The sequence below is a fragment of the Pagrus major genome, chromosome 6 (assembly GCF_040436345.1).
Source record: "Pagrus major chromosome 6, Pma_NU_1.0".
NCBI classification, from domain to species: domain Eukaryota; kingdom Metazoa; phylum Chordata; class Actinopteri; order Spariformes; family Sparidae; genus Pagrus; species Pagrus major.
The window spans coordinates 26,060,300-26,074,986 of record NC_133220.1 but is presented as its reverse complement, the minus strand read 5'-3'; the positions used below and the strand labels follow the sequence as shown (position 1 = coordinate 26,074,986).

Below are 14,687 nucleotides of genomic sequence, written 5' to 3'. Positions count from 1 at the left end.
AGACGAGGGCGGGGGCGGTGGGGGGTTTGCGAAAAAAGAAACAGACACAAATCAGTCGTTATGGAGGCACCTCGACTATACCTCTCCTCCCACTCCCTCCATCCACCCACACTCTCCAACCTGCCATCATCAGCCCCTTCCTCCGTCCTCCCTTCTGCTATTCATTTGCTTTTCCGTCTTTTCTGTTGTTTGTTTGCCCCTGGGCTGAAAACTCTGTGTGTATGCTCCATTATGTATGTGTGTGTTAGTGTGAGTGAGTGTGTGTGTGTGTGTGTGTGTGTGTGTGTGTGTGTGTGTGTGAAAGCGCTCTGAAATGACGCATTGATTCACAGTGTTCTATATTTTCTCATCTGGCTCTCTATTACAGTGCGAGTCAATCGACGCCATAATTCTCTCTGGCTCTCTCTCTCTTTTACTTTCTCCCTATTTCTCTGCCTCTCTCTCTCTCTTTTTCTATGAGTATCAGAGTATCATGTTGTTGAATGGAAGTGTTTACGAGGAGTGTTGTATTGCCGTTACAAGAGACGGGTTTGGAGTATCAGCGGTATGTTTTGTACCTGTGCGTGCTCGTGTGTGTTTCTGTGTATCATTTTCTAACTTGGAACACGGTGTTAAGTATTCAGGAGTGCATGCTCTTTCCGTGCACCGTGCGGGGGCATGTGATAGTGCTGAGGCCTATACTGTACATCTGACAGCGCGTTTGAGCAGATGCCAGATACCTTTTGTTATTTATTTATATTTTTTTTAGTGTGTGTGAGTATTTATACGTGTGAGGGAGGATTTGCTGGTGGGTATTTGCACCCTGTGGTTTGTACACACGCCGCACTAGCTCGAGCTCTGCAACTCCACCCTGTGACCCACACATACACGCGCAACTGCACGCACGTGCGCACACAGCAACACATCCTCCCACTTGTGAGGACATTTGCCAGAATCAATAGAGGCTTTTTAATGCCTCCTGCTGTAGTACGAGTCTGAAACTGGAGCGCGGGATCACAAATATGGCAGCCAGGGCCCGGCGTTTGGGACGCGCCCCATTTTAGGCCTGTCTCATGCCACTATCTCTAGAAAAAAACAAAAACCTTCCATTTACTTGCTCAATAGCTTCAACTTCAACTTCAACTTGCATTGTATTGACTGTGTTGTTCACTTGTGTGTTTCCAGGAGAGGACACTTATGTCACTTGTGGTAGTTTTTCGTTTTTTTGGTAACTTTTTGTAGGTTTACTGTAACTCTGAGGTGCAGCAGTTGGTTTTAAACTTCACCTGAACGTCAGTATTTTGTTCATGCCCGAAATATAAAGGAGCCGTCTAAATCCTTTCAAAGATTCCTGCCGAAACAGATTAGGTTAATTTGCATACAGACACACTGTCTGCTAACGGCTTCGCTAGAGCAGTCTGAGGTAAAAAGTGCAGTGCGCTAAATAGAGGCTCAGTGTGGGAACATTTCCCCCGGAAAGGCAACAAAGTCAAATTTAAGTTAAAGTGTGTGATGCGACTCTACAGTACTACTAGATGCTAGAGGATCACGTTGCTGCTAGCCGGAGGGGAGAAATAAGCGCGCCGGTTGGAGTAGATACAGTATAGGCTGCCAATCAGTGTGCTGGAGGACGAGAGATTCAAAGAATTATTTCGGTAACGTTACCTCGAGCTCCAGTACCATCGAGAGCTACCGTGATTAAACGCGTGGAAAATCACTTTGAGAAGAAGAACGGTGAGCTAAAAGTCAAGCTAGCCGGGGCAGACAAGAAGTTACAACTACCTGTAACTTCGCCAGTGCTGGAAGACGGAGGCTCCTGCTGTATAACCTTGCAGAAATACGCAAAAATATAATACAAATAAACATCGGATCTGATTGGCAGATACTCACTATTAAAGAACTGGACTGTTAATAACAACAGTCACTCCGGATTGAGGCTGACTTTGTGGCCCCCTGTCCGTCTTTGCCCCCTGGGCCTGTGCTTTGGAAGTGTCTTCAAGGATCCAGAGAGTTTTCCTATCATTCAAATTTTTTTGAATATCCTCAATCGATGCAGTAACACTGGTTTCCATGTCAGTAGAGTTGATTTAATTCTGTTGGCAGAAACGTATTCTCCGTCTCATGTAGTTGTAGTTTGTAGCACCACGATGGACTGAGGGATGTGAAAACAATTTGTCATCTATCACGAGGCGTTCAATGTCAGTGTCACTTTAACATCAGTGTTTTTGCTTGCTGCTTGTTTACCCAAAGTCTCTCCTGACACTGCACGGGCTCAGTTGCACACACGCGCGCACACACACATGCACGCACACAAGCCAGCCCTCAGTACTTTGTCTGAGCTACACTAACAGCCTACAGCCATGCTTACAGGGCATTTCCACTAGGAAGCCAAATCCCCTCTCCTCTCGGCTCACCTGGCAGCGAGAGAGAGAAAAGACCGCGGCAGAAAACTTTTTAAATGTAAGGGTTGGGGAGCAACTTTGACGATAAAAAGCGCATCAGGACGCGAAGTGAAGGGGAAAGAGGCTTTAAGGGGGGGGAAAAAGGGATTTCATTTGCAGGGTTTTGCTTGTGTTGGCCTGTGAGTGGGGGATTGATAGAGGATTGAAGGAAGGGGAGAAGAAAGGTGGATGGAAAAAAAAAGGAGGAAAGAGGGTGTACTCGTGTGCCATAAAACGTCCCACTGCTTTTCTCAGGGCCAAGTCCTCGCTCTGTTTCTAATGAACTCATTTATTCTGTTTTGCTGGCTTTGCCTCCACCAGCAACAAAAGACAGTCTCCTGGTCGGCCTCTGTGAACGCTCTGCTTCAGGGTTTGTTGAGCATCTAGGTCTGTCCTGTGGCATTACCTTTGTTTACTTAACGCTCACCATCGATCAAATGCAAACCTGAGACTGTCCTCCGCTGGCAAAGGCATCGCTAATTAGCATTTCCTTCTTAAACAATGTTGATTGGAAGTGACTGATTAAATTTATTTGCTGTTAATGCATCACTATGTAGCGTGCGAAGCCAAATGCAGCTTCTTTCCCTTAAAGATGTGAAGACGGAATCCTTAAAAAAAAAAATAAAAAAAAGGTTGTTTTTGCGGCCGTATCTTCTGGTCCGTGTCAAACAATAGCAACAAAGGCAAAAACATCAATCGGCAGCACATTTTTGTGTGAACACGAAATCGCATTCTGGTTTTGGCCAAATATTTAATCTCTCCTCCTCTCTCTCTCTCTCACTGTATGTCTCTGTCTCTCCCTCCCTCTTTCTTTCTGAATAATATGCCACTGGGAAGTGAAAGAAAAAAAAAACTGAGAGCACGGATCCCCACTCCTCCGCTCTTCTCGGCTGCACGTCTGTGATGTCATAATCACTCACATCAAAGGCTGTGCGCTCAACACGGCGACTGTCAGCTTCCCTGGAGGCGTCATTAAAAACGAACAGAGCAAACCGAGCCAGGCCTGACAGAGACGCATCAAAACTTCCCAGCGCGCACATACGCACACGTGCGCGGGCGGGCGCGTGCACGCACACACGCAAGCACAGGCGTGCGTGTGCATTCAGGTGCGTGCACATACTAACTGGAATGTATTACAGACATGCACGTACACACACACACTCACACACACATATCTATAATCATGAAATCATGTATACACTAAAGAAAATGCTCACAAAGCACATAATCCCTCACACACACACTCACACACACACGCTAACAATTGAATTTCTCCCTCTTCTCTACGACAATGTCAAAAATCCCTCATTCTAGCATGTGTGAATCGGAGCCGAGCTGTAAAAACGGGACACGCGTTGCTTCCAGCTGCATCGTACATGTGAGTGGTAACATCCCCAGCATGTGAACATCTGTCGTGAAGATGTGCCGTCGTGATGCACATTCACGATGCACGCTCGTGTTGTTGTTGCCAGTCCGGGTGCGTAATGCGGAGCGTGCACATAAATGTACAAATAGCCTACATCCACCCGCTCACCCGCTTTTCATCCCTCTTCTCTGTCTATCTCTCTCTCTCTCTCACACACACACACACACGCACGCACACACACACTTGCCCACACACGTACACACAGAGGCACACACTCATTTACACAAACTGAAGGAAGGACTATAAATAGTATGCCTATGATGCGATGCTGTGTGTGGTTTCTCCCTATGGGTTTGTGTGTGTGACTGTCAAAGTGAAGAGAGAGGGAGGCAGTGGAAGAGAGGGGGGTGGGGTTGGGGGGGGCGGTGGCAGAGGAAGAAGACGGATATTTAAGGGAAAGAAGGGCTGCGCTCATGTCTGGTGAGCAGCCAGTGATAAACAGTACATGACAAGCATGGCAGAGGCGGTCCGTCCCCTTTGATTTCATATGAATATCAGGCATTATATGTTCAAAATGAGCATCTGCGTTTGTTTGTGTGTGTGTGTGTGTGTGTGTGTGTGTGTGTGTGCCAGAGTTGAATCCAAGATGTGTTTATGTAAGATTTAGCTTCTGGGTCGACATGGCGTTCCTCGTGTACAACTTACCCCTGGCAGGGTCTTCTGCTCGTGCAATGCATTCTGGGCTTTCAGGGCCGACTCTCTGGCACAGTAGGTGAGGAAGGCACAGCCTGAAATACAGCGAGAGAGAGAGAAAGAAAGACAGAGAGATAATTATGTTATGTGGACTGGGGGACAGAGAAGGAGAAGGCAGCCATGGGAGGGGGCTGCACCAATCGCCAGCGAATTGCCAAAAACAACACGTACACACAAACACACACACCCACACATGCACACACACTCGCATACACAGAGTGAGCCTGCAGCTATAGCTCTGAAACTCTGTCTACATGGCCGCACTGGGAATTCGCCCCATGTTTGTGTGTGTGTGTGTGTGTGTGTGTGTTTGTGCACAGTGAACAGTATTTCAGCGACTGAACAAACGGAACATTCCTGTGTACACAATCCAGACTCATGCAAAAGAAGACATGAAAGTGAGACGAAGAACTGCGGCTCTGGAGAAGCAGCGATTTGTGCATTCTGTTGCGTGAGGAGCCATTCTGCCCGCAAAACACATCAAATCTGACTGAGCTCTTCTCCCTGGCAGTCTGAAATAGCAGTTATCCATTCGTCCATCGCACTCTTCTGGCTGCTGTGACAGGGATAGACATTTCCCTGACAGCTTCTCTCTCTCTCTCTCTCTCCCTCTCTCACCCACCCCACCCCACCCCTCGCCTCCCTCCCTCCACCCTTCATTTCTCCGTCTCTCTGCTCCATATGTTCCAAGACTACCCACAATCCTCGGTTTTGTTAGCACCTGGGCTGACATGTGGGGGTGGAAGGAAGATGGAGACGCAGGAGGCAGGGAAGGAAGAAGACGAAGAAGCCGCGGGGAACGTGTACGCCGTTCCCTCGCCACCCCCTGTTGACAGCGAGGCGCGCGCCACTGTCAGGGAGCTGACAAACTGTCAATCTGCAGATCAAGGCTAATGATTCATGTGTTTGACAGTTTAATAAAACACTTACAGAGGCAATTGCACAATAGGCAAATGTTCCTCACACTGTACATGCACTTGTTTTGCTTGTTTGCTCCGGGAATTTTTAACTAAACGAAAAAAAAAGGAATCATTTTTAATTGAATTCAAATAAATTCAGTGAAAGAAAAAATAATCATCCACCAGGGACAATTAGTCTCTACGTTTGCACAATGCTAATATTAGCAGACATTTGAAGCATTTCGAAAAAGAGGTCTTTTAGCGCCCATTGAGGTAGACATAAACATTACAGCAGCAAGAAGAACTGCGTTTTGGCTAATTTTTTTTCATTTTTCAAATCAAAGAAGTCTCCATGCAGACATTGACAAACTGTTCCCTGCTGCCATGCAACTAATATGAGCACAAAGAGACAAAAGAGCCACAGTTTGTTCCAGGAACATCAAGGGCCGAGCAGGCGATTATCATAGACCCCTCCCCCCCCAAAACACACAAACACAGTGCAGTTTAAAGTAGGCACGCTCCTCTTATAGCTCTTCCCAGTTGTGCTTCGCTTTTGTCCTTTTGCATACTGGGGGCTATTTATTGTTGAGGGCAGCACCATGTACTGTATGTAGAAGCAGCGAGCCTCCCATCCTCTCGGCTCCGTGTCTTTAACCCCGGGTCGTCCTGATGGCGGGACACAGGGGAGCTCCGCCTGTTGGTGTTTTTAATTAACGGGTCTCTCTCTCATTAGGCGGAGTGGGAGCTGGCCGCTGACAGCTTGGCTACCTCCTCGTCCTCTCCGGGGCCTGTCGTGTTAACGCTACATGCCGGCGCCGTCCCACAGGAAACGCACGCATGCCTCCGATTCACACGCCTGACACTCAACTCAACTGTTTGGAGTGCAGGCATCCAGTATTTAGATTCAGCAGTACCGTACCACAATGTAAAGAATAAAAATCAAAAATGATTTGATGGACTTTATTGACTGTTGGATAACTCAATCCAGTTCCTAACGTTTTTTGTCTAGTGTTCTCCAACAGCTCTAGATCCTTTCATCCAACGATTTAGAAGTGCAGTCATCACAAGAAACGTACCTGATTAGTTTTTTTAAATTAACTTACTTTGCTGCTTCGCGTATTTGCCCAAGTTGCAAAATGTTAACCGTAAATGTATCAGTAGAATGTTGGTCAATGTGTTTCATTTATTCTTCTACAGTATCCATATGTTTCCGTACAGTATCCAAACGTAGCAACTTATGTTAGAGTAAAAACACTTCTGGTTATACTCAGGCACTCACAGCACTTGGTTAAGTTTGTGGTCTTTGTTTAATACAGACTCCCTCCACCCGCCATCCACCCCGACCACCGTGCACAATACAAACGTAGCACTTCCTACACTTGAGAAAACTTAATCCAGTCAGCTATAAATCTTCTTGCAAAAAAAATTGTGTTGTTTGTAAACACACCTCATGTTCTAAATGTGTGGGTTTTTTCACATTACTTATGTTAATCACGTAAAAGTGTTTTTCTTCATGCAACACAGTGATCCTGAAATTGTCCATGTTTTTTGTTTTTTTCTGTACAATAGTCATGGTTGTAGTAGTGCAACTGATATGCCAAAAAAAAGACATGACAGACAATAACAACGTTAAAGCTGTATTTGACTGATAGCATGTAGAAATCTCATTTATGTTGTTTCTTTGAATTCTTTAGGCCATGACAAACGTGCGGTAAAAATCTGATATCGTGACAGCCGTATATACTACGTGAATTTAGTAAATGCATACAACCATAAAATAGTAACAAAAAAACCCAAATACAACTGACTCAGGTTGTTTGTAGCTGGTAGATGACTTATTAATTACGACAATAAGCATATAACTAAGATCAGCCTCATACTAATTTGTAACATTGCCTTTGTTTCATCTCCTTATAGTTATAATTATATATTTAACAAATCATAATTCGTATCTGATATTGATGGCAGCTGCTGAAATACGTGAAGTACCCCTGGTTGAGAATCAGTGTTTTAATTTATAGCAACTCATCATACTTTATCATTATATTGTAAAAACTAAATATGCAAAGTATCTATAGTAAGTATATTGTAGTACAGTTAATTGTGTAGGATAGTATATTATAGTATAGTATACTGGGCAAATACTGCATACTAGTACAGTACTTCTATTTAGTTACGTTCCACCACTGAGTGTATTCACACACGTATGGAGGGAGCAAGCGCGCATGCATAGATGCTAACACGGTCAAACACACTCACATACACACACGCGGAAAGTGACAGTCAACAAACGTTCAATTTATCATCATTGTCACAAGTCAGATGCTGGCAGCGGCTCTAGTATCTGACTAAGACCCATATTGGCCCAGGAGAGAGAGATAAGCTGTTTGTTTCTGCTGTCAATGCTGCCAATTTGGTTTCCCATCACTTCAAATTCAAATCAACAGCAGCGCAGAGGGGATCTGAGAGAATGTGTGTGCATGAGACGAGAGGAGACGAGAGACAGAGAGAGGGAGGGAGAGAGAGAGAGAGACGGGGGAGAGACAGAGAAAGAAGGGCACGGGAGCAAAAAGAAAGAGGGGGAGGAGAAGAGCAGAGAGGGAAGGCAGAACAGCAGAGAGGGATGCTCGGTAAGAGAGGGAGAGGGAGAGAGAGAGAGAGTAGATAAGATCACCTAGCTTCTGTGAACACCATCCCCCTGTGTCCTACACTCGCTTCTTATCTCAACCGCTGCAGACACCCTAAAGGGACACACACCCACCGAGAGAGAGAGAGCGAGAGAGAAACAGGAAGAGAGTGAGAGACAGAGAGGGAGAGGAATATGGGGAAGAAAAAGAGAGAAGATGAAAGAAAGCAGCAAGGGAATGGTGGAGACTATGAATACTTACTGGTGGGGGAAGAAGAAAAGACACGAACTTCAGTGGTGAAATCCACCAACTGTCACCAGGCCTCATTTAAACGACAGCTGTGTTGGACCACATAGAGCTTTGACCTTGTTAACTGTGGGAAACTTTGACTTGATTGAGCTGTCTTTGATAGAAGTACTTTCCCACTGTTGACTGTTGGGAAACTACACATACTGTTTACAGTTTTTATTTTTTATTTTTCATCGTCTTAGGATCCACATATTTGAAAGCCTGAGTAATCCAGCATGTTTATCTGTGCTGATGTGTACTGCGGTGGCTAAAGTAGTTTTTAAAGTGTTATGAAGCAATTTCACTGAAAATCAATTGTATTATTTTGCCAAGTGATGCTTGATAATATTTCTTCTTTTGTTGGGTGTGAGTCAGGGTTTTGCAGCTTTTTCTGGTTCCCTTTTCTTTTCAAACCTCACGTAACTGTTTTTTTTATTTTATTTAATTCATTTTTTTTTAGCAAAACAAGCGGCTAAAAGATGCTGAATAGATTTTCTCGAGCATCACAACACCACAAAAAGACTCGTTTCACCAGAATATGAGTCATTTAATCTGATAACATTAGGAAAGTCGAGAAGAGCCGCTACATTAAATTGTTTCATTCACAATCAAGCCAGTGGAGGGCTAAACCGGAAGTTAGCACTCGGCAGTCTCTAATGTGCACACTCTGCGGGGCCATCTATCTATGTAATTTTATACCCAGGAAGTCAAACTTTTCTGGCTTCATGCGCCACTGAGCAGCTTTCACAAAATGAAGGGAGCTCCACCTCTGACATCGTATCCAGATTTCCCTTATTAGATCCATTCATGCTATCACTTTAAAGTTGATAAGGCTAGCATGTTAGCAAACAGTTGGCAATTAACATATTTGGCAGATACAGAGCAGTCGTTCATTTGGAGTCCTTTTTCTCACGACCTTGATGAAATTGAAGTCCAATTCTCACTCTCATTTTAGCTCCAACTCTGATTCATGAGTAGCTAAACGCCTGAGCAAGTTTCTAACTTTGTTTTCTATCTGTCTATTAAAATAAAACTTGTCACACAGTGAGAGTGAACCAAAGCAAAGTAAGTAACCTAAGTAAATGTAAATGTAATGACCAAATAATGCGCGCAAAGATGCTGAAATGCAACGTGCTGTTGCGTTGTTGAACTGCAGATATGGGGGATAATTCTCTCTGAGTTTGTCGCTACAAGTGACCCCTTTGACATACATAAAGTCTTGTTATCCATTATTAATATAAAAAAATTGCTCATAGCCGCCAATGCTGTGTTTTATCCAGCCCAGTTGCCGAGATAAAATGTCAGCAGTTAACGTTTCTGTAAACCACAGATGCATTCAAATTTGTACATGTCACAGTCTTCGTACTGAATTAATATTTTAACAAAACATGTCATATCACGTTCACATTACATTTTTATGACCTGACAGTCATGTTGGGAGGTGGAGGGGATGGTGGTGGAGTTACAGGAGGGAAGGCTGTATTTCAACATTTGTGAGTGTGAAACCACTGGATATTTTTAACGAGACCTCAGGACATCTCCAGTTGTGTTTGTGGCAACAAAACTGGTATTTTAAGCCAAAACATGATTTTTTTCCAAACCAAGTGTTTTTTGTTCCTATCCTAACCAGAACATACGCACAGCGCTGTGACAAGAACACAATTGAAAATTGAATCCCAAGGAACGTTAACTTCCAACATAAAGCAACATTAAGTTTTAACGTTTTGCAGAAACGTACTTTGCCAACATTTACTCTGGCGATTGGGTTTGTTTTATCGTGTAACTACATGTAGCTATGGGTTTAAATTCTAAATCCTTTGATCATATTTTATTTGAGATTATTTCTTGCATGAAGACAATCAGATTTAAAGAAATCTAGTCCCACTTAGTGTATTATGTGTGTAATTACATTGTAATGTACACTCCTGAGGCCAGTAAAACCCCCAAATTCCCCAAAACAATCTCCAGACCATGACCTCTGTGACCTCAGTGGTATATTTGAACACTCCAATCTTGAAATTCTCCCTCGAAGCTAATTATAAATGTACTAAAAGTAAAACTACTAATGCTTTCCTGAATTAGTGCTTTGCAGCGTTACTGGACACATGAATTACTTCTTACCAGCATGCAATGCCTGACGCCACCCAAGACTAGACAGCTTGGGGACAATGTTATTGCACAGAATTCTCTAATTATCTTGCGCCTATTAATTCAGGGATTGTAAAAGGCTGACATAAAAAGTTCCCTCCTCGCACTCTATCCTTTTATTCCCAAGCACAGACGGGGAGAAACTCCCAGTGATCATTTAAATATTTCAGAACATCTTGGTAAGAGCCTAAAAAGAGTCAATAGCATTAAAAAGCTTTATCCACGGCACAGCTGAAACTCCACGCTGCATAGCCCTGGAACTCTGCCTCGAAAAACTTTGGCATGAAACTTTGTTTGAGGCTGTCCAATTTCAGTCAGTCAATAGAAATCTCCACGTCTCCCCCACCTCGGTTCTGTTAGCACTTATCTCCGCCTGAAAGGGTTGACCAAGGACAGCCTTTACTCAATAAACAGAAGAATGTTTTTTTTTCTCCTTTTTAAAAGATTGACCTTAAGACAAGAACGTTCTGACTGGATTTTTGTGAGTGCTAAGGCTTAGATAACACTCTTCAATTCACTCTTGAAATGGGTCAGAGTAAAGACGAAAATTCTTGACTTATTGTGTTCAGAGAAATAGCATATAAAGCCTTGGTCTTTTAGTCATATGGTGACAATGAGTACCACTCAGTGCAGCAGAGGAATACTAATAAATGTCGTATTAAGAGAGTCTCTGATTCAAGAATGATACGGCTGCCCTTGTACTGTTGTAAACTGGGGCACTCAATGTGAGCCATGTGATTGTGGCTATTCAGTCTGTGTCTGTCTGGTTCAGAAACACCATCAAATTAAATGAGAAAAGTTGATCGTTGCAATTCACTGAATTCTGCTTTTGAAAGTAAAATAGACACAGCTATTGAAAACATAAACTCTGTCTGTCCTCTGGATTTTTTCCCACATGGTCAACACATTTATACACATTTTTGTACTTGTAGAAAATGTGTCCTTAAAGGTCCAGTTTGTAAGATAGTTGATTGCTGAGTCTCATTCCCAACTCGTCAAATACTGTTGCTTTGGGTTGGTAGGCCATCGACCGAAATCGTCAGTATCTGATGAGTTTGGACTGAGACGCAGTTACATATTTTTCCCCTTACCTGTAGTGCTATTTATCCATCAAGATTGTTTTGGTGTGAGTAGCAGAGTTTTGGATGTATTGGTGTAGAGATGTCTGCCTTCTCACAAATATAATGGAACTAGATGGCACTTGGCTTGTGGTGCTCAAAACGGCGAAGAATTACATTTGAAAAACTCAAGAGCGGACGTAAACACTAACGGCGTCCTCCTCAGCTGAGCTGCAACATAAGTTAGCTGAGTTAGCTAGCCTCTTGTCTATGGGTGATACGTTGTAGTTCTGTAGAAAGAAAATAGCTCCTGCATGATACAGCTCACAACGAGGATTATCTTGAGTAACCGGGTCATGACTTCTAGAATGAGACGTTGCTGTTGAGTTTTTCAAATGTATGTTTTAAGCAAACAATCTAGATGGATAAATACCACTACAGGTAAGAGGTAAAATACATATATTTGATTTTGGGGTGAATTGTCCCTTTAAACTGCTCTACTCTTATATTGAAATGTTCTGCATTAAATAAAACTGGAGACTGGTCGAAGCCTAATATCTCCCTCTGAATCTGGTATCAAAGTGAAACACCCAGACAAGCCCCCTCACTTTGGGTTCTGCGAGGAACAGTAATTCAATAAAGTGAGCAGCAGTCGCTCATATCCCCTTCACCTTTGCTGACCTTTCAGATCATTACTCACATTGGAAAAAAGAGAAAGAAGATAGAGGCTATTTTAGGGGACACGGCCAAGGTCTCCAGGAACACTCCAACTTTCTCCCCGTATCATCTTAAAATCTTTAATTGGCAGCTGTAAACCCTGATTAAATAAAAAAGCACTTTGAAGCCCACAATATGAGCCCAGAGAACGGTACTGTACTCTGTGCCGTGAACACAGGGAGAAAAAAAAACTTCAATTACTGTTCGGAGACCACATCAAGCCTTTTTTTTTCACTGTGTAAAACAGGTCTTAAAAATTCAGGAGCTGTTTCGGTGGACTAATGAATGCTGGTCTTAAGTATGATATTATTTCAGCGGAGTGAGGCAGAACTACGGGGCAGACTTATGAAAGAGGAGGTGAATTCATTTATAATGGAGTGTAATAGCAGTCCCAGCTCTCCTATAGGCGGCTATACGCAGATACGTTAGTCTTCTCTTCGGCGGGGAACAAGAATAATCTGTAAAATAGAAACATGTCACTGAGGGAACCGGAGAGCAAGAAAAGACAGAGCAAAAGTTAATAACCAGGTGATGAAACTCAAAGGGACAGCACGACTGTACATCTGCTGCATTTATTTCCCATTCTAAGTGCAGGACATAGTAATTTAGAACAATGGTGGCTCCAGTTGTAACTGAATTACTCTCCGAGATGAGGATATGAAGATCATCAAATAAAAGTTATTATATTGTATCCTGGTGAGTTCTGACTGACCGGGGGGGTGTCCAATAAATTTTTATAACTGGGCATTTTCTGTAAAACTGTTATATCATCATGCCAAATTAATGTGCTCTGAGGGCTTTCAATGTTACTTTTCAGGAACACGATGAAAAATAAGCTGAATAACTTGCTAAGAAGTTGGCCGAAAATGTGCGGGCAACTAGTGTGGGAATAAAAATCAACTGAATTATGACAGTAAGAGCTTAGAAAGCCGCTGATTGCTACAGCATATTTAACTGAAAGCTTAATGATTACACATCCAGCGGTGCCTTTAGGAGGCTGTGAAGAAAAAAACAAAAAACAAACAAAACTGAACAACCATGAGAGTCGGATGTAGACAACCTCCGTATTAAAATGCACGCTGTAATCCAGAGATTACAGGTATTAACTGCATGCAAACGAGACATTTTCTCACACACTTTGATGAACTTTCACATTGCAGCCCTCGATAGATTATGACAAAAAATGTGCGAGAAAGAATGAACACCTTCAAATGTATCTGTGTGTGTGTGTGTGTGTGTGTGTGTGTGTGTGCGTGCGTGTGTGTGTCCGTGTGTGTGTGTGTGTGGGTCCCTGAAGATAACAGGTCCCATCTCGCGCCCCGCTTCCCAGAGTGGCCGTCTCTAAGCTGTGCTAATCGATTGGCGAAGGAGGAAAAAGGGCCAGCTTTAATGTGTTGCATGTGAAGGATTTACTGGAGAGCAGAGCCACTGAATCAATGGTGTAGAAAATGCATCATTAGGACAGCGTCGCCCCCCCCCACACCACCACCACCCGCTGACCCCCCCTCAACCACCTCCCTCACCCGCCCTGACTCCCTCCCTTGAGGGCCGGGACGGAAGACACACACATTTATGCCCGTACACATAAACCGTGCTTGCATGTGACACTTGAGCTCTCACGCCACAAAGTAAAACACTCACATCACATGTAACATAAATAATGCTTGAACACAGACACAGACACACACACACACACACACACACACTGAATGGTTCGAGCTGTCCCCAATATCCAGCAGACGAATCGCCCCGCTCTCATCCCACCTCAGCCATTTTGTCAGGAAATGTTTGGGACACCCAAATTTAGCTTTTCACAATATGAATTATTAAACGTAATGACTCCTGAGATGAACCAAAAGTCTGCACGGTGACGTACCAACCCTGATATTCTGAAATATATCGATGCTGACTAGTGTACGACAACGTACGACTGATAACAGATAGACTTTTTTCTTGCATTTCTTTTTTGTTTCCAAAATCACGACTGTTCAGTGTATCATTTGGGAGCTTTATACTTGGCAGAGTGGAAAAAGCTCTGAAACTGTGTTTAGGCCATCATGGGACACTAAGACTCTCCTCTGAACAGCCGACAACACAGCACTTTGAGTCTGGATGTCTTCTTTCAACTCTTCAGTGATTCGGGTTGCTCTCATGTACAGCGGACTTTAAAAGACGGAATATAACAGCTCAGTATCTCGCGGAACTGCATCCACATTGGAGGATTCTGCTCCTCATGATAAATGCTGATATTCATCAGTAGGGCACCCTGAGGTGGCAAGTAAGGGTGTGGATGTGGATTGGCATGTAGCTCACCTGGCTTTCATTCATGCCACGTTACAAACTGCAACTAAGTTTTGTGTTTTTATTGATCCTGACTTTAGTTTTATCTTACCTTGGACCGAGTGTTTCAA

The 14,687-nt window shown here is 43.5% G+C and overlaps 1 protein-coding gene across 31 annotated transcripts in view; it reads right to left on the bottom strand.

Moving 5' to 3' along the window:
- Nucleotides 1-14,687, bottom strand: part of celf4 (CUGBP, Elav-like family member 4) — an 89,860-nt gene that overhangs the window by 58,945 nt on the left and 16,228 nt on the right. For all 31 annotated transcript variants that reach the window (XM_073467957.1, XM_073467959.1, XM_073467978.1 and 28 more), the window contains exon 2: nt 4,492-4,574. In XM_073467957.1, the coding sequence (XP_073324058.1) occupies nt 4,492-4,574 (83 nt within the window). The remainder of the gene's footprint in view (nt 1-4,491; nt 4,575-14,687) is intronic.